Here is a 24,447-nt window from a genome sequence, read left to right as displayed (position 1 = left end):
GGCTAGATCATTTTGACTCGCTCATTTTAAAAGTAGCTCGCATGCTGAAAAAGTGTGAGCACCCCTGAACTACGCCAAAACCAGCATGGTGGTACATGCGCCCCATTATGTGTACACTGCATTGTGTTAGTGAAAATGTACACAATGCACACATCAAAACATAAGAACAGAAATCGCCTAGTTACAAGGTCATTTATTTAACATATTTCTCCTTCAAGCGTTTTGCGTGTACTGTTTGTGCACATGTGACACTGCTACAACACAAACAATAAATATGCCCCATTTGAGCACAATCATCGTCCTTGTTCCGCGTTATGAACGGAGCATAATGACACCATTGTGTCCCTCTGCCTTTGGCAAACAAGTACTGTAGTTGCTCCTGGTTCAATTTATTTAATCTGATAAAATATGAGATATAATTGGGACGCGTATGACTGGAAAATTAGATTCTTGTGTGCATCTTCTGCCCAGAAATGCAGCAAGATTCCAAGTAATAAAATAAAGATATATATTGTACATATTTGAGCTTATTTCAAGGAATCAGGGCATTACCTTAACATTGTGTGCCTGCAAACGGCAACACAACTTCCTGCCAGCAACATCCTTTAATTCAGGGGTCGGGAACCTTTTTGGCTAAGAGAGCCATGAAGGCCAGATATTTTAAAATGTGTATCTGTGAGAGCCATATACATTTTTTTTTAAACATTGAATGCAATAAAATGTGTGCATTTTTATGTAAGACCAACAGTTTTAGATATAATGGGCTCTAATTACATAGACCAGGCACACTACCCCACGCCAATGGGGTGTGGCCAGCACACTTTCGTGAGCAGCGCAGTGTCTAATAATAAATCAAATACTTGCTGCCATTAATGCAACTTTTGCTGCTGCATGGTTTTGAACCGTATTCAGTACACGTATTTCATTCTTTTGGCCATCTTCGTCAAAAGGCTTGGTTCTGCAGCTTTAGCTATTTGACTACAGGAGGAAAGTTTACATTTAGCATGCATGCTAGCCTCTAGCACTAGCCTGGCAACCAGGCTAATAAAGGCTACACCGCGGACCGGACAATGCCAGCATTACATTTTTTTAAATTTATGTTATTTATATTTATAAGGGGCGGCACGGCGGTCTGGTGGTTAGTGCGCAGACCTCACAGCTAGGAGACCAGGGTTCAATTCCCACCCTCGGCCATCTCTGTGTGGAGTTTGCATGTTCTCCCCGTGCACGCGTGGGTTTTCTCCGGGTACTCCGGTTTCCTCCCACATTCCAAAAACATGCTAGGTTAATTAGCCACTCCAAATTGTCCATAGGTATGAATGTGAGTGTGAATGGTTGTTTGTCTTGTCTTGTCTTGGTTTGGCTTGGTTCTGCAGCTTTAGCTAGGTGACTATTTGACTAAAGGAGGAAAGTTTACATTTACATCTCAATGACCGAGGTAGACTACCGCATTACCCAGTAATAATCGAGTTTTGGTGTTTGACCTGGAAAATATCTTCAAGAAAGATGGATATGGTCGGCCGTATTGCAGTAGAAAATAGACGGACGAATTAAAATGCATAAGAAAGTTGTTAATTTTGAATATTATTTTTAACAGTCATTTCTGTGATGGTTTACTTTAAAATGTTAGCAAAAATGCATTTTTATTGTGGTAAGAAATGCTTGCGAGCCAGATACAGTCATCAAAAGAGCCCTACCTGGCTCCCGAGCCATAGGTTCCCTACCTCTGCTTTAATTTCATTAATCGGTGGTCCTCATTTTTCTGACTCACCTTAGATGAATTTGACGCCTACATCATCGTGTCTTTCGTCAACGCCACACTGGTGCTCTCCATCGGGGAGACGGTCGAGGAGGTGACGGATTCTGGTTTCTTGGGAACGACGCCCACTCTCTCCTGCTCACTGCTCGGCGACGATGCCCTCGTTCAGGTGTGTAGCATTTACTCGCTTATTTTACACGTAAGGGGTGATGATGCAACTCCACAAAGGTGGCAGAATTGCATTTTAATACCACTTCCTGCATTTTTTACTCGTTAAAGAGCTATGCGGCAACCAGGAAGTGAAAAGGCCTTCAGTCATGCTGCGCGTTGAATGGAAATTTTAATGCATGCACGCGTGAACACACACCGCTGCATCGCAAATGTGACAATTGTAACTAGTTCACGGAGTTACATATGTAAAAAAACGATTTTGGCATCATCGTTTAGACATTTTTGGCAAAATATATATATATATGGTGACATTTGTGTCCAAATGACAGTTATGCTTTTGTGGTTGAGAGCTGATATTTTGCTGAAATGTAGCCATGTTCCTACTACCTCTCTGGTTCCATCTGAAGCAGTTTAGATCAGGGGTGGGCAAACTACGGCCCGGGGGCCACATCCGGCCCGCCAAGTGTTTGAATACGGGCCCGCCCGTTCTTTCCAAAGTATTTCATTTAAAGTCAAACATACAAGCTGGCATCATGGCCTGAGACGACATTTTCATGGTTTGGCGGTTTTATCGATTTTGTTATTTGATGCGATCTGTTGTTTACAAAGTGAATAAAGGGACACAAGCACATAATAATAATAATAATATTAAATAATAATTTTTCTATTATTATAAATTTATAACACACTTTACATCAAATAAATGATTTCAAAGTGCACATATAGCAGATTGCATGACACTTTTACAGATACAATAATTTCATTATTTGATGTGGTCTGTTGTTTACAAAGTGCTCCTGAAAAAAGGGACACAGGCACATAATAATAATAATAACAAAAAATAATATAAAATAATAATAACAAATAATATAAAATAATACTAAATTTATTCTTCTTATTATACATTTATAAAGCACTCTACATCATAATAATAATAACAAATTAATATAAAATAATAACAAATAATATCAAATAATAATACATTTATTCTAATTATTGTAAATTTATAACGTACTTTACATCATAATAATAATAACAAATTAATATAAAATAATAATATCAAATAATAATACATTTATTCTAATTATTGTAAATTTATAACGTACTTTACATCATAATAATAATAACAAATTAATATAAAATAATATCAAATAATACATTTATTCTAATTATTGTAAATTTATAACGTACTTTACATCATAATAATAATAACAAATTAATATAAAATAATAATATCAAATAATAATACATTTATTCTAATTATTGTAAATTTATAACGTACTTTACATCAAATAAATGATCTCAAAGTGCCCATAAATCAGATTTCATGACACTTTTACAGATACAATAATTCCAGCTGGACCGTTTCATGTAAAATATCGAGTCTGGCCCCCCCCCCCCCCCCCCGTCAATTTTGTTAAATCAATGCGGCCCGCCAGTCAAAAAGTTTGCCCACCTCCTGGTTTAGATGCTCATGACGCCAAAAGTATGTTTTACTGGCAGCGATAGCCGCAACAGATCCCACAATGCAATGCCTCGTGAGCATACCGGTTAGGAATTAGCACTGCGTTTTCCTCCGTTAGCGCTAGGCTAGCTGCTGGGGAGCATTATCAGAGAAATGTGAATTGGTTGACTGCCAACTGTGGAACCTTTTTGAGGGTTTTTGACTTCCGGGTGTGCAGTGTAAACGTCGCTACGTCCGCCACCTCCAGACCCGGAAGAAGTGCCAACATTTTTTTTTTTTTAAAAGTGGTAGTGCAAGAAGAGTAAAGCCTGCCGGAGAGCCTCAGGACTGCGGAGACTGTTGATATTTTTAAAAGAAGATTAAAGACACGCCTTTTTAATCAGGCTTTTAACTCATATTGTTAAGCTTTTATTATGTTTTCATCCTTTTAGTCCGATTTTATGTTCTTATTCTTCACCTTTTAACTCCAGTGTTTTGTTTTTATCTTGTTAGTCCTATTTTATGCTCTCAATCTTCAGTTTTTAACTCCAGTGTTATGTTTTATCTTTTAGTCCTATTTTATGGTCTTATTCTTCACCTTTTAACTCCAGTGTTTTTATCTTGTTAGTCCTATTTTATGCTCTCAATCTTCAGTTTTTAACTCCAGTGTTATGTTTTATCTTTTAGTCCTATTTTATGTTCTTATTCTTCACCTTTTAACTCCAGTGTTTTTATCTTGTTAGTCCTATTTTATGCTCTCAATCTTCAGTTTTGAACTCCAGTGTTATGTTTTATCTTTTAGTCCTATTTTATGTTCTTATTCTTCACCTTTTAACTCCAGTGTTTTTATCTTGTTAGTCCTATTTTATGCTCTCAATCTTCAGTTTTGAACTCCAGTGTTATGTTTTATCTTTTAGTCCTATTTTATGTTCTTATTCTTCACCTTTTAACTCCAGTGTTTTGTTTTTATCTTGTTAGTCCTATTTTATGCTCTCAATCTTCAGTTTTTAACTCCAGTGTTGTGTTTTATCTTTTAGTCCTATTTTATGTTCTTATTCTTCACCTTTTAACTCCAGTGTTTTGTTTTTATCTTGTTAGTCCTATTTTATGCTCTCAATCTTCAGTTTTTAACTCCAGTGTTATGTTTTATCTTTTAGTCCTATTTTATGTTCTTATTCTTCACCTTTTAACTCCAGTGTTTTGTTTTTATCTTGTTAGTCCTATTTTATGCTCTCAATCTTCAGTTTTTAACTCCAGTGTTATGTTTTATCTTTTAGTCCTATTTTATGTTCTTATTCTTCACCTTTTAACTCCAGTGTTTTTATCTTGTTAGTCCTATTTTATGCTCTCAATCTTCACCTTTTAACTCCAGTGTTTTGTTTTTATCTTGTTAGTCCTATTTTATGTCCTTATTCTTCACCTTTTAACTCCAGTGTTTTGTTTTTATCTTGTTAGTCCTATTTTATGCTCTCAATCTTCAGTTTTTAACTCCAGTGTTATGTTTTATCTTTTAGTCCTATTTCATGTTCTTATTCTTCACCTTTTAACTCCAGTGTTTTTATCTTGTTAGTCCTATTTTATGCTCTCAATCTTCAGTTTTTAACTCCAGTGTTATGTTTTATCGTTTAGTCCTATTTTATGTTCTTATTCTTCACCTTTTAACTCCAGTGTTTTTATCTTGTTAGTCCTATTTTATGCTCTCAATCTTCAGTTTTTAACTCCAGTGTTATGTTTTATCTTTTAGTCCTATTTTATGGTCTTATTCTTCACCTTTTAACTCCAGTGTTTTTATCTTGTTAGTCCTATTTTATGCTCTCAATCTTCACCTTTTAACTCCAGTGTTATGTTTTATCTTTTAGTCCTATTTTATGTTCTTATTCTTCACCTTTTAACTCCAGTGTTTTTATCTTGTTAGTCCTATTTTATGCTCTCAATCTTCAGTTTTTAACTCCAGTGTTATGTTTTATCTTTTAGTCCTATTTTATGGTCTTATTCTTCACCTTTTAACTCCAGTGTTTTTATCTTGTTAGTCCTATTTTATGCTCTCAATCTTCAGATTTTAACTCCAGTGTTATGTTTTATCTTTTAGTCCTATTTTATGTTCTTATTCTTCACCTTTTAACTCCAGTGTTTTGTTTTTATCTTGTTAGTCCTATTTTATGCTCTCAATCTTCAGTTTTTAACTCCAGTGTTATGTTTTATCTTTTAGTCCTATTTTATGGTCTTATTCTTCACCTTTTAACTCCAGTGTTTTTATCTTGTTAGTCCTATTTTATGCTCTCAATCTTCAGTTTTTAACTCCAGTGTTATGTTTTATCTTTTAGTCCTATTTTATGTTCTTATTCTTCACCTTTTAACTCCAGTGTTTTTATCTTGTTAGTCCTATTTTATGCTCTCAATCTTCAGTTTTTAACTCCAGTGTTATGTTTTATCTTTTAGTCCTATTTTATGTTCTTATTCTTCACCTTTTAACTCCAGTGTTTTGTTTTTATCTTGTTAGTCCTATTTTATGCTCTCAATCTTCAGTTTTTAACTCCAGTGTTATGTTTTATCTTTTAGTCCTATTTTATGTTCTTATTCTTCACCTTTTAACTCCAGTGTTTTTATCTTGTTAGTCCTATTTTATGCTCTCAATCTTCACCTTTTAACTCCAGTGTTTTGTTTTTATCTTGTTAGTCCTATTTTATGCTCTCAATCTTCAGTTTTTAACTCCAGTGTTATGTTTTATCTTTTAGTCCTATTTTATGGTCTTAGTCTTCACCTTTTAACTCCAGTGTTTTTATCTTGTTAGTCCTATTTTATGCTCTCAATCTTCAGTTTTTAACTCCAGTGTTTTGTTTTTATCTTGTTAGTCCTATTTTATGCTCTCAATCTTCACCTTTTAACTCCAGTGTTTTTATCTTGTTAGTCCTATTTTATGCTCTCAATCTTCAGTTTTTAACTCCAGTGTTATGTTTTATCTTTTAGTCCTATTTTATGGTCTTATTCTTCACCTTTTAACTCCAGTGTTTTTATCTTGTTAGTCCTATTTTATGCTCTCAATCTTCAGTTTTTAACTCCAGTGTTATGTTTTATCTTTTAGTCCAATTTTATGTTCTTATTCTTCACCTTTTAACTCCAGTGTTTTGTTTTTATCTTGTTAGTCCTATTTTATGTTCTTATTCTTCACCTTTTAACTCCAGTGTTATGTTTTATCTTTTAGTCCTATTTTATGGTCTTATTCTTCACCTTTTAACTCCAGTGTTTTGTTTTTATCTTGTTAGTCCTATTTTATGCTCTCAATCTTCAGTTTTTAACTCCAGTGTTATGTTTTATCTTTTAGTCCTATTTTATGTTCTTATTCTTCACCTTTTAACTCCAGTGTTTTGTTTTTATCTTGTTAGTCCTATTTTATGCTGTCAATCTTCAGTTTTGAACTCCAGTGTTATGTTTTATCTTTTAGTCCTATTTTATGGTCTTATTCTTCACCTTTTAACTCCAGTGTTTTTATCTTGTTAGTCCTATTTTATGCTCTCAATCTTCAGTTTTTAACTCCAGTGTTATGTTTTATCTTTTAGTCCTATTTTATGTTCTTATTCTTCACCTTTTAACTCCAGTGTTTTTATCTTGTTAGTCCTATTTTATGCTCTCAATCTTCAGTTTTTAACTCCAGTGTTATGTTTTATCTTTTAGTCCTATTTTATGTTCTTATTCTTCACCTTTTAACTCCAGTGTTTTTATCTTGTTAGTCCTATTTTATGCTCTCAATCTTCAGTTTTTAACTCCAGTGTTATGTTTTATCTTTTAGTCCTATTTTATGGTCTTATTCTTCACCTTTTAACTCCAGTGTTTTTATCTTGTTAGTCCTATTTTATGCTCTCAATCTTCACCTTTTAACTCCAGTGTTACGTTTTATCTTTTAGTCCTATTTTATGTTCTTATTCTTCACCTTTTAACTCCAGTGTTTTGTTTTTATCTTGTTAGTCCTATTTTATGTTCTTATTCTTCACCTTTTAACTCCAGTGTTATGTTTTATCTTTTAGTCCTATTTTATGGTCTTATTCTTCACCTTTTAACTCCAGTGTTTTGTTTTTATCTTGTTAGTCCTATTTTATGCTCTCAATCTTCAGTTTTTAACTCCAGTGTTACGTTTTATCTTTTAGTCCTATTTTATGGTCTTAGTCTTTAGCTCCAACTCCAGTGTTTCCTCAGGGGGGTCCTCCACACTGGGGGCTGTTTGGGTATGCTGAGGGGGTGCCATCCTTGGGTCCCTTCCACACGGCCGGCTGGGGGGGTTCCTCCCTTTTAATGTGGGGGTCCGCCCGTCTAACGGAGTCGGAGGGCCCGGGTGCTGGTCCTCCGATGGCACGGCCTGCAGCTTCTCCCAGTGTGGACGGCCCCAAAGGTGGCGTTTCCTTGTTCCTCAGTACCATGCCATGTCTCCCTACTGTGGGTGATTGTGTGGGTGGATGGGTGTGTGTGGGTCTAGTATGGAGGGTGGGAAGGAGGGGCTTTCTTTTTTCTTCATTGTTTTCCTTTTTAATTGTGGTAATTGTTTTAATTCTGGAAAGCACTTTGTGTTGCATCTCCTTGCAGGAAAAGTGCTCTACAAATAAAGTTGATTTGATTTGATAAAGTTAGTTAAAGGGTCCCTGACATGTTTCATCAACTTTGCTTAGATATGTAAATTATCCCCCAAAATTGTTAAATTTTTGAGCGAGCTGTCGGTCGTTTTTGAAGAGAAAGAGACCCATTTGGAGATGAAATAGAGAACTTGCAGAACATGGACATGTAGATTAATCTTAGCCTTCCAAACACAGAATGGTAAGTGTACATTACTCTGGAGTTGCTTGTCATTCAGTTATTATTATTATTTTTTTTAAAATCAGCCTATTAATGAGCATGAAGCTGTTTTACAGCCTGTTTGATTGTATATGTGACCACATGTCAAGGAGACATATTTGCTGGCGGCAGCCCCCCCATGCGCCCCCACCAGTATATTGCCATGGACAGATGTTTACATAACATGTATAATGCTTTTTAAAGCCTTGCGGTTATCGTGGAATAGTGTTTTAGAAAACGTGATGTAAACAAAACATGACTTTCTCTGTTCCCGTGGTAACTCTGACATAGTAGTCGACGCAGTTTCCTTTTCAAAAATGCGTTTACGCCGTACTTTCGAGCCGTCGGTGAAATGTTCACTGCAAAGAGTGCAATTGCACGCCCATTTCTGTCTTAAAACTTCCTCTTTCGGAAAAAAAAAAACTTCTGATGTCACTTGGATGTTGTGAACATCCAGCAGCAACACAACCTTTTGCCATTGGTACACTATTGATGGGGGGAAAAAAAGACTGATGACGTCATCTATCACTTATCATTGGTTTGGAAATATCCGACAATGTAAAACACAGTTCCCAACTAATATATATATAATGTGTTTAGGTGTACCCGGACGGCATCCGCCATATCAGAGCAGACAAGCGTGTGAACGAGTGGAAGACTCCTGGCAAAAAGACCATTGTCCGCTGCGCCGTGAACCAGCGGCAAGTGGTTATCGCACTCACGGGCGGCGAGCTGGTCTACTTCGAGATGGACCCGGTAAGCGAAAATATATATCGACGTCATCTGTTTGGAATGCATTGACAAATATATATATATTGAATTTATGGCGTCATAATTGACTGTACTCCCCCCCCCCCCCCAGTCAGGCCAGCTGAATGAGTATACAGAGCGGAAGGAAATGTCCGCCGATGTGGTCTGCATGAGTTTGGCCAACGTCCCCCCAGGCGAACAGCGCTCTCGATTCCTGGCCGTCGGACTGGTTGACAACACCGTTCGAATCATTTCCCTGGATCCTTCGGTATGAGCAAAACACGTCATTTTTATTCCGCACACACTTTGTATATCGGATTCAATTGTTCCCACTGGTTTTGTCCGATATAAGCGAAATCCGTTATATATGCGTATACCGGAAAATGTCCGTTTTACGCATATATCGGATTTATATCCGGTATATGCGTGAATCGGATTTTATCCGTTATAAAAAAGGCACTTCCTTGACTATGTTTCCAATGTACCTGGACGCGCAGGCAACGCTGCAAACGCTGCAAACGACGTCGTATAGCGATAGCCTGTCACCATTCGGCGAATCGGAGCGCCACGATGCGGCCATCCGATATATGCGAGGGAAATTTCATGGAAATGCATTGGAACGGGACTGGAGATTTTGTCCGAAATTGGCGAAATCCGATATATGCAATGAATTTTTATTGGAAATGCATTACAGAAAAATCGGTTCTTTTTTTATCTGTCCGTTGTGAGCGAATTCCCGATATATCCGAGCTTTACTGTATTTGCCTGCTAATTCTTGTCCACTTAGTCGTACTTAGTTTTAGAGCATGTTACCTATTTAGCGAAACGGGTCTTTGATGCATCAGACATGTTTTACAAGTACAGTGTCGACATAAAAACACGCACTGCAGTTCTTTCAAGTTTTATGTTGCACATCTCCTGCGTTTTATGAGTACTCTAATGTGTTTGCATAAAAACACCGACTGCGGTGCTTTCAAGTTTTATGTTGCACATCTCCAAAATACGTTTTTTAGAATAAATAAAAAATAAAATATTAAGTGCCTGTCGCTGCTTAAACTGAAACCAGCCCAGGGGGAGTGTGGGGGGGGGGGGCAACATCAGTGAGAAAATTGCTTAGAAACGATCATTTTCATGACACGCTGTGGTTAACGTTTACTACGCAAAGGGCTCATGGCGTACCTCGGGTCTTGGCTGCAAACACGAGAATGTCCTGTTTTTACTTTAGAGCGCCACAATAGAGCAATTCTTTTGCCTTTTTATTTATTAAACACCATTTCCAATTCTGTTATTGAATATTTCTAGCAAATGAAGTTAACAGTATTAGGGCCCTATAATTTCCGCGTTTGCGGAATCGCGGAATTGGACAATAAAAACGGAAATTATCTTGAATGCGGAATATCGCAGAAATGCTGTTTTCATGAGAAAGAGGAACATAAACCTGGGGAATCGTTCCCGGAGGTCGGTAATCAATGTGACACAATACCTGTCTGCCGCCCTTTTTCAAACATGGCACTCCCCCCGTCTGCGAAGAAGTTGCGCAATACCACGCTAACGCCGAAATACAGAGCCGAGCAGTACCCAGGTGACATGTTATTTTGTACTTTCTGTCAACACTCGGTTGACTGGAAGCGAAAAAACACACGTGATGACCACTTGTTATCCAAAAGTCATCTAAAAAAAAAAAAAGAAACGCATAGCGCTAACGCTAGCAGGCAGCCCCGACAGACATTAGCGTTACTGCCTCGTTCAAGTCAGCGGACTTAAGAAAAGACTTCGTCGAGGATTTTGTAGTTGGGAAGAAGAAGTTGGGAAAAATACGTCCTTTTCTCGTGAAGCACCGCAAACAGGGAGGAGCGCTGCCTGAAAATGCCAGCAGCCTCCGACAACTTTGAGCAACACATCTCCTCTGTGCTCCAGAAGATCCGGGGGGGGGGAAAAAAATCTCCGTTGTTGTGGATGAGACCACTGATGCTAGGGATTGCAGTGTGCTAAACATCGTTATTGGTAAGTTCATGTTAACTTATCAGCCTAATATACACAACGTAGCGGTAGTCACCATCTGTGTGTGCGTGTGCGCGCGCGCACGTGCGTGCATGTGCGTAGCTAGATAGCTATATACAGGGCTCTACATTAAAAACCAAAATGACTTGCCCATAGGGAATCCTTAAGGTGAGAACTACTTGCCCGAACTTGCCCCATGTAAAATGAAAAGACTGCCATAATGATGATATGTCATTTTTTGTGGCATCACATGAGAATCTCAAATAAATAAAATAAAATAATAAATAATACCTTACACATGGTAGTCGTAGTAAGCAGTGATATTTATAAGTTGTGCACCACAATGAAACATTATTGAATAGACACATTTGTGTACTAGTAAAGTGTTTTTAATCCAGAAAAAAAAGCTCAATGGTCAAACAATAATTTGTGAAGCAAAGGTGAGAAAAATCCACAGAGAAATGGAAGCGCTAGATTTTGTAGCTTGTGTAAAATCAGCACTTGGTATTGGATCTAATGGGTGGTGTTTCATTGTGACCACTTCAAATTGTCACAGCAATGTGATTCACTCACCTGTGCCATCGTTTGGTTTGCTAACCGCTAATAAAATACTTGTTTAGGAGGCACTGCTTCATCACTTTTTGATGTTTTTCTTCAGAATTAGACCATGTTGGCAGCGACGCCATGATGGATGTTTTCATAGTCAAACGATCGCTGATTGGTTGATCGCGAACAAGAACGGGTGTGGGTAAAACGCGGACTGTGGATTACGGACCGTGGTCTAAATAAACGATTCTGATTGGTCCATTTCAAGATTTGCAAGGATTGCTTTGCAAATTACCACCGGAATTACGCAGTCCGTGTTTTACCAACACCCAACAAGAACCGCTTTAAAAAAAACTCTTGGCAGTACGGCATGCTAAAGTACACTTGCCCGACGGGAATATCACTGATTAGATTTACTTGCCCCAATTTTGTTTTAACTTGCCCCGGGCCATCGGTACATCGTTATTGTCGAGCCCTGTATATAGTACCTAGTGCAGGGGTCGGGAACCTTTTTGGCTACGAGAGCCATGAAGGCCAGATATTTTAAAATGTGTATCTGTGAGAGCCATATACATTTTTTTAAACATTGAATGCAATAAAATGTGTGCATTTTTATGTAAGACCAACAGTTTTAGATATAATGGGCTCTAATTACGTAGACCAGGCACACTACCCCACGCCAAGGGGGTGTGGCCAGCACACTTTCGTGAGCAGCGCAGTGTCTAATAATAAATCAAATACTTGCTGCCATTAATGCAACTTCTGCTGCTGCATAGTTTTGAACCGTATTCAGTACACGTATTTCATTCTTTTGGCCATCTTCGTCAAAAGGCTTGGTTCTGCAGCTTTAGCTATTTGACTACAGGAGGAAAGTTTACATTTACATGTTTTTTTTGACATCTCAATGACCGAGGTAGACTACCGCATTACCCAGTAATAATCAAGTTTTGGTGTTTGACCTGGAAAATATCATCAGGAAAGATAGATATGGTCGGCCATATTGCTGGACGAATTAAAATGTATAAGAAAGTTTTTATTTTTAATATTTTTAACAGTGATTTCTGTGATGTTTACTTTAAAATGTTAGCAAAAATACATTTTTATTGTGGTAAATGCTTGAGAGCCAGATACAGTCATCAAAAGAGCCCTACCTGGCTCCCGAGCCATAGGTTCCCTACCTCTGACCTAGTGCAATGTTGTGTTACATGATGCAGTAGTAAAGTATTGAGGAAAAGGCGACACAATATTGTGTCGCCTCAATGAATGCAAGTTCATTTCTAATTAATTAGTGTGCATTTTATTCATAAACATTATTAAAACACACTCTTTTGTGGTAAAATGAGTAAAAGGTAAAACAAAAATGGAATTCCAAAAAATCAAAACGGAAAAAACGGAATTTGGGAAAAAATAAAACGGAATTTGGGAAAAAATAAAACAGAATTTATAGGGCCCTACAGTATTGCTTACACGGCTGCCATTGGCTAATATGTCAGTGTGAGCAAATCAAGTGCTCCCTTTCCGTGACCTCCCGCAAACCGCCGTAACGTTCCCGGCCTCATTTCATCAACTAACTTGGTGTAGCTCTCGTGGGACTTCTTCGCTCGCCAGATGCTCTATTAAAATTCCGCGTTGAAGGGAGAACGAAACCACATCAAACCTTATCGGCCTCCTTAAAATGCCCGGGAAAACGGCAGACGGCGACGACCCGGGGGTTAAAGGGTTGTGTGATTTTAATCACGGAAATCATGGTGATGGGGGACCAACCCGTTAGTAAAGCTCTGAGCCATCACTATCTGTAATGCTAATTAATTGTAGCGATGTCATGATGCCTAGTTTGAGTAGGGCCCTATAAATTCCCTTTTATTTTTTCCCAAATTCCGTTTTTTTCCGTTTAAATTTTTTGGAATTCCATTTTTGTTTGACCTTTTACTCATTTTACCACAAAAGAGTGCGTTTTAATAATGAATAAAATGCGGGCGGCACGGCGGTCGGGTGGTTAGCTCACAGCTCGGAGACCAGGGTTCAATTCCCACCCTCGGCCATCTCTGTGTGGAGTTTGCATGTTCTCCCCGTGCATGTGTGGGTTTTCTCCGGGTACTCCGGTTTCCTCCCACATTCCAAAAAAAACATGCTAGGTTAATTAGCCACTCCAAATTGTCCATAGCTATGAATGTGAGTGTGAATGGTTGTTTGTCTATATGTGCCCTGTGATTGGCTGGCGACCAGTCCAGGGTGTACCCCGCCTCTCGCCCGAAGACAGCTGGGATAGGCTCCAGCACCCCCCGCGACCCTCGTGAGGAAAAGCGGTAGAAAATGAATGAATGAATGAATGAATAAAATGCACACTAATTAATTAGAAATGAACTTACATTCATTGAGGCGACACAATATTGCACTTTTCCTCAATACTTTACTACTGCATCATGTAACACAACATTGCACTAGGTACTATATAGCTATCTAGCTACGCACATGCACGCACGTGCGCGCGCACACACGCACACACAGATGGTGACTACCGCTACGTTGTGTATATTAGGCTGATAAATTAACATGAACTTACCAATAACGATGTTTAGCACACTGCAATCCTTTCTTTCTTAATTTATTTCAGACATGCATACTATGTTACATTATTCTTTCTCACATATACACTTACAATATCTATTTATATATATATATATACGTATATACATACACATATACATACACACATATCTACATACATATATATATAGACATATACACATACACATACATGCATACACACAACACCTCATTACTACACATGTCTGAAAAGGAGCAGGAAGAAGCAAAGCTTATTAAATCCTACCCCTTCTCCACGCCATAGCAGTTACCAATTCAATAAGTTTTTTTTTTTTTTTTTTTTTTTTTTTTTTTTTTTTTTTTTTCCAATCCCTAGCATCAGTGGTCTCATCCACAACAACGGAGAATTTTTTTTCCCCCCCCGGATCTTCTGGAGCACAGAGGAGATGTGTTGCTCAAAGTTGTCGGAGGCTGCTGGCATTTTCAGGCAGCGCTCCGCCCTGTTTGCGGTGCGTCACGAGAAAAGGACGTATTTTTCCCAACTTCTTCTTCCCAACTACAAAATCCTCGACGAAGTCTTTTCTTAAGTCCGCTGACTTGAACGAGGCAGTAACGCTAATGTCTGTCGGGGCTGCCTGCTAGCGTTAGCGCTATGCGTTTCTTTTTTTTTTTTAGATGACTTTTGGATAACAAGTGGTCATCACGTGTGTTTTTTCGCTTCCAGTCAACCGAGTGTTGACAGAAAGTACAAAATAACATGTCACCTGGGTACTGCTCGGCTCTGTATTTCGGCGTTAGCGTGGTATTGCGCAACTTCTTCGCAGACGGGGGGGGGGGGGGGTGCCATGTTTGAAAAAGGGCGGTAGGCAGGTATTGTGTCACATTGATTACCGACCTCCGGGAACGATTCCTCAGGTTTATGTTCCTCTTTCTCATGAAAACAGCATTTCCGCGATATTCCGCATTCAAGATAATTTCTGTTTTTATTGTCCGATTCCGCGAACGCGGAAATTATAGGGCCCTATTTGAGTTCTTCTTACCTCCAGGTGTCTACAAATTATCGGTAAATCTAAATTCATCAAATAATTGAACTACTTATTGATCTTGAGGAGCAGGAAGTTATCAGTTTCATCTTGAAAAATTTATATTTTTATGCTGAGGGGAAAAAAAGCCATTCTAAGGTGGATTAATATTATTGGAATCTGTCTTTTTTTTTTTTTTTCCCTTTATTTGGGCAAATATGTGAATCATTACAGTGCATTTCTTCCATCAATGAAAATATAACTTTCCATTATATACATTTGTATTCAACTATCTGATCCCAAGCCCAAAAGGAGTAGGCAGAAGCAAAAGCTTATAAATGCCTACCCCTTTTTGCAGGATATAATCATGTTCATGCCACTGTCTTGTTTCCCCTGTTATTATTTTCATTGTAATATTATCATTATTGTTGTTATAATCTATCATTATTACCATCATTATAATCATCATTAATATTACCATTTTCATCATTATAGTTAAAAATTTTGTGATTTTTTAAATTTTTAATTATTTAATTTTACAGACTTCATTGCTTCTTGTAGAGCAGGGGTTGGGAACCTTTTTGGCTAAGAGAGCCATGAAGGCCAGATATTTTAAAATGTGTATCTGTGAGAGCCATATACATTTTTTTAAACATTGAATGCAATAAAATGTGTGCATTTTTATGTAAGACCAACAGTTTTAGATATAATGGGCTCTAATTACGTAGACCAGGCACACTACCCCACGCCAATGGGGTGTGGCCAGCATACTTTCGTGAGCAGCGCAGTGTCTAATAATAAATCAAATACTTGCTGCCATTAATGCAACTTCTGCTGCAGCATGGTTTTGCACCATACTCAGTATATTTCATTCTTTTGGCCATCTTCGTCAGAAGGCTTGGTTCTGCAGCTTTAGCTAGGTGACTATTTGACTAAAGGAGGAAAGTTTACATTTACATGTTGACATCTCAATGACCGAGGTAGACTACCGCATTACCCAGTAATAATCGAGTTTTGGTGTTTGACCTGGAAAATATCATCAGGAAAGATAGATATGTGGACGGATTAAAATGCATAAGAAAGTTGTTGATTTTTAATATTATTTTTAACAGTGATTTCTGTGATGTTTACTTTAAAATGTTAGCAAATGTTAGCATATTTTTATTGTGGTAAATGCTTGAGAGCCAGATACAGTCATCAAAAGAGCCCTACCAGGCTCCCGAGCCATAGGTTCCCTACCTCTGTTGTAGAGTGTAGAGATTTCATCTGTTATTTTCTGAAATCCGCAGTCTTTGTGTGTCAATTTATTAGCCCACTTTTTTTTGTGACATTTACTTATTTTCTGTATTGCATGTGTCTAATCTTATGCATTAAAAAAACAAGAACTTGAGACTGTGTCGGGAAATAAATAAATCATAAATATATAAAAATATAATAATTGATACATAATGTAATTAATAATAATAATATAATTATAATATATAATAAATTATATATATAATATGTAGATTAATTATAATATATAATATAATAAATAAATAAAATTAGACAAATAATTCTAGGTGGACTGTTAGAATTATAAGCAAATACTAATATATACAAATAATATATACAAATAAGTAAATAAAATAAATAAATAATAAAAATGTAAAAATATAATATCATATATTAAATATAATATATATAATACAATTAATATATATAATATAATTAATCAAAATATATAATAAATAAATAAAAGTAAAATAATAAAAATTAAATAATAATAAAAAAAAAATTTTTTTAAATTAATAATAATACAAATAATTCTAGGTGGACTGTTAGAATTATAAGCAAATACAAATATATACAAATAATATATACAATTAATCAAAATACAAAAAAAAAACAAGAACTTGAGACTGTGAGACCGTGTCGGGACAGGTGACCAACCCAAACATCAGTTTCTTCTTGTTAAACCCTACCTGAGCTTTTTAGACGTGTTTATTAGTTTGTGTGTGTCTAGTCTTGTGTGCATTAGGAAGCAAGGTTTTAGGTCTGTGCTCAAACCAATTTTTCTTTCAGGATTGCTTGCAGCCATTGAGTATGCAGGCGTTGCCGGCCCAGCCAGAGAGTCTCTGTATTGTTGAAATGGGAGGGGTGGAGAAACAGGATGAACTTGGAGAGAAAGGAACCATGGGCTTCCTCTACCTCAACATCGGACTTCAGGTATCAGGAGTCCTCCACATTGATTTTTGGATTAGGAGAACGGTTATAGATTCCAGTTTTTTGTTTTCCCATACCAGAATGGTGTTCTGCTGAGGACTGTGCTGGACCCAGTAACCGGTGACCTGTCGGACACCAGAACCCGCTACTTGGGGTCACGACCTGTTAAGCTGTTCAGAGTCAAGATGCAGGGCCAAGATGCTGTACGTCGTAAATGTCCAAAAAAAAAAAAAAAACCAGAATACAATCGATGAGTCTTAAGAAATGTTCAATCTCTTCTCATGGTCAGGTTCTGGCTATGTCCAGCCGCTCATGGCTTAGCTACTCGTACCAGTCTCGTTTCCATCTGACGCCGCTGTCCTACGAGACGCTCGAGTACGCCTCCGGCTTTGCCTCTGAGCAATGCCCGGAAGGTATCGTGGCCATCTCCACCAACACACTAAGGTATGGATCTTCACATGCGCCGTTGGTTGGTTGACAGCCGTCTATTCCTCCGCCCTCCAACATCTCTCTTGTCGTCATTTCTCTCACAGAATCTTGGCTTTGGAGAAACTCGGCGCCGTGTTCAACCAGGTGGCGTTTCCCTTGCAGTACACACCCAGGAAGTTTGTCATCCACCCAGAGACAAACAACCTCATTATGATCGAAACCGACCACAACGCCTACACCGAAGCCACCAAAGCGCAAAGGAAACAGCAGATGGCCGAGGTATGAGGCAGGGTTTTAGGTAGACACGACGTAAAGTAAGTCAAAAGTCCAGCTGATACTCTAGGGCAGGGGTGGGCAAACTACGGCCCGGGGGCCACATGCGGCCCACTAAGCGTTTGAGTCCGGCCCGCCAGTTGCTTTCTAACTTGACTTGACTTTTAACATGACTTGCAAGTCGGATGTCTTATTCAGCCAAAAAATAAATTACAATTAAAAAAAAATATATATATATATATATATTTTTTTTTATATATATTTAAAAAAAAAAATATATATATATATATATATATATATTTTTTTTTTTTTTTTTTAATGTAAAATTCAAGTTTGTAGTTTGATGTGGTCTGATGTTTAAAGTGTTTGAATCCGGCCCCCCAGTTGCTTTCTAACTTTTAACATACATGCTGGCAACATGACTTGCAAGTCGGATGTCTTATTCAGCCAAAAAATAAATTATAATAAAAAAAAAAAAAAAAAATATATATATATATATATATATATATATATATTTTTTTTTTTTTTTTTTTAATGTAAAATTCAAGTTTGTAATTTGATGTGGTCTGATGTTTAAAGTGTTTGAATCCGGCCCCCCAGTTGCTTTCTAACTTTTAACATACGTACGTACATGCTGGCAACATGACTTGCAAGTTGGATGTCTTCTTCAGTAAAAGAAAATAATAAAAATAATTAAAAAATAATTTTTAATGTAAAATTCAAGTTTGATGTAGTTTGATGTTTAAAGTGCTCTGGAAAAAAAGGGATATATGGAACATATTTAAAACATATAGCTAATAATCTGACACGTTTACAGATAGAATTATACAAATAAGTACATAAATAAAATACATAATAAATATATAAAAATATAATAATTGATACATAATGTAATTAATAATAATAATATAATAATATATATAATAAATTATATATATATATATAATATGTAGATTAATTATAATATAATAAATAAATAAAATTAGACAAATAATTCGAGGTGGACTGTTAGAATTATAAGCAAATACAAATATATACAAATAATATATACAAATAAGTAAATAAAATAAATAAATAATAAAAATGTAAAAATATAATATCATATATTAAATATAATATATATATATATAATACAATTAATATATATAATATAATTATAGATTATACGTATAGATCGGTGATATCGGTGAGAGATATTTTATGCTAGGCTCAGCTACAGTTTTGCCGCAAACTGCTAATCCGCTCAAAGCAATAAAATGCGCCGAGCAAATCTTTGATGGCTTTTTTTTTTGGATTTCAACCAATTAAAAAGCCACGAACCGTTCCACCGTCCTGCGACACAGTTTTTGCATTCTTCCTGAAAACATAAAAAAAAGTCTTGCAAAACAATATGGCTGCAATGTTTCATCATAGTTATGACCAACAGTAGCCTCTTTCCTTTCATCTACCACACAGAGTTAACCCCAAAATGTTACAAACGATGCCGTAAACCAAAGACCACCTCTGAGAGTCGTCCCACATCTTGATCTTTGCTACTCTTGTGCGTTCAGGAAATGGTGGAGGCTGCAGGCGAGGACGAGCGAGAGCTCGCCGCCGAGATGGCGGCCGCGTTCCTCAACGAGAACCTCCCGGAAGCGATCTTCGGTTCGCCGAAAGCCGGCGCCGGGCAGTGGGCATCGCTTGTGCGGCTGGTCAACCCCATTCAGGGTCTGACGCTGGACCAAGTGCAGCTGGAGCAGAATGAGGCCGCGTTCAGGTAAACGCAGGAACTGTTGATTCGTGACTTTTTTTTTGACAAACGGATGAACACAAGACCTGAGGTGCGAACAATTTGATGGGCGTTACACCAAACATTCTGGCGACATCGATTGCGATTGATCCCTTGCCACTCAGCCACTCCTCCAGAATCCAGACCTCAGGTTCCTTCACCACGGGCCTGGGACCCACCCACCTGATGCATCTACACCCCATGGAGATGCTTGACTACTTGACCGTCTGGGTATTAAAATGGTTCCCCTCACTCCTGACATGGCAAGATCAAGGATTCCATCTTCAGAAGCCCCCTTCAGGCCGTTCCATCAAGCAAACCCCCCCCCTCAGCTCGACCTCCACCATCGGCGCCCCGCAGCCGTTATTCCCAACCGCGTCGATATTGTTGTCTAGGACACCGAGCGCCTCTGTCTCGGTAAACCTCAGTCCCAGTGAGGAAGTGGTCTCGCCTGAAACACTAACTACTGTCAAACCGCATCGATTCTGTTGTCTAGGACACCGAGGGCCTCTGTGTCGGTAAACCTCAGTCCCAGTGAGGAAGTGGTCTCGCCTGAAACACTAACTACTGTCAAACCGCATCGATTCTGTTGTCTAGGACACCGAGGGCCTCTGTCTCGGTAAACCTCAGTCCCAGTGAGGAAGTGGTCTCGCCTGAAACACTAACTACTGTCAAACCGCATCGATTCTGTTGTCTAGGACACCGAGGGCCTCTGTCTCGGTAAACCTCAGTCCCAGTGAGGAAGTGGTCTCGCCTGAAACGCTAACTACTGTCAAACCGCATCGATTCTGTTGTCTAGGACACCGAGGGCCTCTGTGTCTGTAAACCTCAGTCCCAGTGAGGAAGTGGTCTCGCCTGAAACGCTAACTACTGTCAAACCGCATCGATTCTGTTGTCTAGGACACCGAGGGCCTCTGTCTCGGTAAACCTCAGTCCCAGTGAGGAAGTGGTCTCGCCTGAAACGCTAACTACTGTCAAACCGCATCGATTCTGTTGTCTAGGACACCGAGGGCCTCTGTCTCGGTAAACCTCAGTCCCAGTGAGGAAGTGGTCTCGCCTGAAACGCTAACTACTGTCAAACCGCATCGATTCTGTTGTCTAGGACACCGAGGGCCTCTGTGTCTGTAAACCTCAGTCCCAGTGAGGAAGTGGTCTCGCCTGAAACGCTAACTACTGTCAAACGGCATCGATTTTTAGACTATGTGATCAAAGCAACCTAATACACATCCCTTTCAAGATCACGCCACCCGGTTCAAGTCCAGCAAATCTGAAACATTCTGTACTCTACGTCAGACCTTTAAGTAACAAATCATGTTTCGTTCATTGTTTTATTTCCTTTTACAAACTAGATTTTATGTTTTTAAATTGAGACACGGTTGGACAAAAACGCAGCTAATGCTAGTCCTCATTATTATTCGGGGACACTATATCACCCAATTGTCATTCTGAGTACAGTATGTGTCATTAAAACGTACTTCCATACTTTGTACTACCATTTACAAACCACCATTGCTGATTTTCAATAATAATCATATTTATTCATTGTGTGCTAACGATATTTGGTTTGCAACATCCATGACCATAAATTGGACACACACAGACTGATACTGTATGTCTCCTCTGTCCTAGTGTGGCGGTGTGTCGCTTCCACAACGCCGGGGACGACTGGTACGTCTTGGTGGGAGTGGCCCGAGACATGATCCTCAACCCGAGGTCAGTCGGCGGCGGCTTCATCTACACCTACCGTCTCACCGGCGGGGGCGAAAAGCTGGAGTTTGTGCACAAGGTAAAGAGTTTTAATGTGTTGGAAAATAACTGAGAACCACTGCGGTAAACCCCGGCGTGTTCAGACCAAAGACCGGTTCAGCGACTCGGCCCGAGGGCCACATCCAGCTTGCCAAGTGTTTGAATATGGCCCGCCTGTTCTTTCCAAAGTATTTCATTTAAACTCGACATACAACCTGGCATCACGGCTTGAGCCAACCTTTTGATGGTGGAAGTGGCTGTTTTATCAATTTCGTTATTTGATGTGGTCTGTTGTTTACAAAATTCATTCATTTTCTACCACTTATCCTCACTGGGCTCCAAAAATGATTGTTTGTCTATATGTGCCCTGTGATTGGCTAGTGACCAGTCCAGGGTGGACCCCGCCTCTAGCCCATAGACAGCTGTTTACAAAATGCTTCGGAAAAAAGGGACACAAACACATAATAAAAATAATAATAATAAAATCATTCATTCATTCATTTTCTACCGCTTTTTCCTCACGAGGGTCGCGGGGGATGCTGGAGCCTATCCCAGCAGGCGGGGTACAACCAGGACAAGTCGCCAGCCAATCCCAGGGCACATATAGACAAACAACCATTCACACTCACATTCATACCTATGGACAATTTGGAGTGGCTAATTAACCTAGCATGTTTTTGGAATGTGGGAGGAAACCGGAGTACCCGGAGAAAACCCACGCATGCACGGGGAGAACATGCAAACTCCACACAGAGATGGCCGAGGGTGGAATTGAACCCTGGTCGCCTCGCTGTGAGGTCTGCGCGCTAACCTAATAATAATAATAATAATAATAAATGTAATTTATAACGCACTTTACATCAAATAAATGATCTCAAAGTGCACATATAGCAGATTGTATGACACTTTTATGTGTAAAAATGGACTGTTACGTGTAAAATACTACAGAGTCTGGCCCCCCCTGGCCCGCGAGTCAAAAAGTTTGCCCACCCCTGGACTAGGACTAGCTTAGTAATACCTTTTTCCCAAAATCCATATTCATTACCACATGCTACATTTTTGCTCTGATCACTTAACCTTTAGCTATGAATACACATAGTTTGACACCTGTCTGTTTGAAACATTGATGACCGGACCCGGACTTGACCCGGAGATAGTCCAGAGACCGCTCCATTCTTGACACAAGAGTTTTCAGGCCACGTTGATGTTTTGACAATTGGACTAGAGGTAGCTAAGATTGAATTGACGCCAACCACAGATATGCCATTGCAAATGACGCATGAAATTATTTTTAAATATTCTAATATTACGGGAAACGACAAAACAAGATAGAGTTGGAATTTTTGGATAATGATGTCGGCCAAAATTTATAATATGAAAATAAAGACAAAATATTACAAGAAGAGGGCGGCACGTTGGTCTAGGGGTTAGCGCGCAGACCTCACCGCCGATTGACCAGGGTTCAATTCCACCCTCGGGCATCTCTGTGTGGAGTTTGCATGTTCTCCGGGTACTCCGGTTTCCTCCCACATTCCAAAAACATGCTAGGTTAATTAGCTACCCCAAATTGTCCATAGGTATGAATGTGAGTGTGAATGGTTGTTTGTCTATATGTGCCCTGTGATTGGCTGGCCACCAGTCTAGAGTGTACCCCGCCTTACGCCCGAAGACAGCTGGGATAGGCTCCAGCACCCCCCGCGACCCTCGTGAGGAAAAGCGGTAGAAAATGAATGAATGAATATTACAAGAAGAAAATTTACAAAGATTATTTTGACGAAGAAAGTTAAAAATATTTGGAAATATAAAACAAAACTACTAACTAAAAGACCCTCCATCCGCATTAGCATCGGAAAATAGCAGTGGCCCTTGCATTCTTTCCTTTTTCACTACGGGGCCCCTGCTGGAAAAAGTTTGGACACACCTCCTTTACAATATATACAATATATAATAACAGTAATATGTACACAGGGCTCTACATTAAAAACCAAAATGACTTGCCCATGGGGAATCCTTAAGGTGAGAACTACTTGCCCCAACTTGCCCCATGTAAAATGAAAAGACTGCCATAATGATGATATGTCATTTTTTGTGGCATCACATGAGAATCTCAAATAAATAAAATAATATAATAAATAATACCTTACACATGGTAGTCGTAGTAAGCAGTGATATTTATAAGTTGTGCACCACAATGAAACATTATTGAATAGACACATTTGTGTACTAGTAAAGTGTTTTTAATCCAGAAAAAAAAGCTCAATGGTCAAACAATAATTTGTGAAGCAAAGGTGAGAAAAATCCACAGAGAAATGGAAGCGCTAGATTTTGTAGCTTGTGTAAAATCAGCACTTGGTATTGGATCTAATGGGTGGTGTTTCATTGTGACCACTTCAAATTGTCACAGCAATGTGATTCACTCACCTGTGCCATCGTTTGGTTTGCTAACCGCTAATAAAATACTTGTTTAGGAGGCACTGCTTCATCACTTTTTGATGTTTTCCTTCAGAATTAGACCATGTTGGCAGCGACGCCATGATGGATGTTTTCATAGTCCAGGGGTCGGCAACCTTTACTATGAAAAGAGCCATTTCACCCACTTGCCCACTAAAGAAAAATAGCCTGGAGCCGCAAAACGTTGTATGTTTAAAACAACATTGGAGGGAAAAAAAAAGACGAGTTGGAGTACTCTTGCTAGTACTGGAGATAAACTTTTGTTTTTAAATGAGCTCTAATTTATTTTTTAGAATCGTCAAATAACTCATTAATAATAATTAATAACTCAAATAACTCAAAGTATTACTCATTTCCCTTCATGTTAACCTGTCAGAGAGAACTGAATAGCATCCTGTCTGCTCATTCAGTCACCAGTCAGAACTCAGTCAGGATGCATTCATGGTCTCACACAAAGTTGGATTTTTGTAAACTCATAACAAAGACGTGCATTTTCACCACACGGGTGCTAAAA

General features: G+C 38.5%; 1 protein-coding gene across 1 annotated transcript in view; it reads left to right on the top strand.

The window, feature by feature from the left end:
- The window catches only part of sf3b3 (splicing factor 3b, subunit 3), a 46,846-nt gene that overhangs the window by 11,493 nt on the left and 10,906 nt on the right, over window positions 1–24,447 (top strand). The window contains exons 13-21 of the mRNA XM_058088145.1: window positions 1,777–1,928; window positions 8,796–8,951; window positions 9,058–9,213; window positions 17,126–17,269; window positions 17,347–17,469; window positions 17,556–17,710; window positions 17,800–17,974; window positions 19,519–19,724; window positions 21,366–21,522. Coding sequence (XP_057944128.1) covers window positions 1,777–1,928; window positions 8,796–8,951; window positions 9,058–9,213; window positions 17,126–17,269; window positions 17,347–17,469; window positions 17,556–17,710; window positions 17,800–17,974; window positions 19,519–19,724; window positions 21,366–21,522 — 1,424 coding nt within the window. The remainder of the gene's footprint in view (window positions 1–1,776; window positions 1,929–8,795; window positions 8,952–9,057; window positions 9,214–17,125; window positions 17,270–17,346; window positions 17,470–17,555; window positions 17,711–17,799; window positions 17,975–19,518; window positions 19,725–21,365; window positions 21,523–24,447) is intronic.

Source organism: Doryrhamphus excisus, chromosome 11 (genome assembly GCF_030265055.1).
Source record: "Doryrhamphus excisus isolate RoL2022-K1 chromosome 11, RoL_Dexc_1.0, whole genome shotgun sequence".
NCBI classification, from domain to species: domain Eukaryota; kingdom Metazoa; phylum Chordata; class Actinopteri; order Syngnathiformes; family Syngnathidae; genus Doryrhamphus; species Doryrhamphus excisus.
This window is presented reverse-complemented; position numbering and strand designations above follow the sequence as displayed.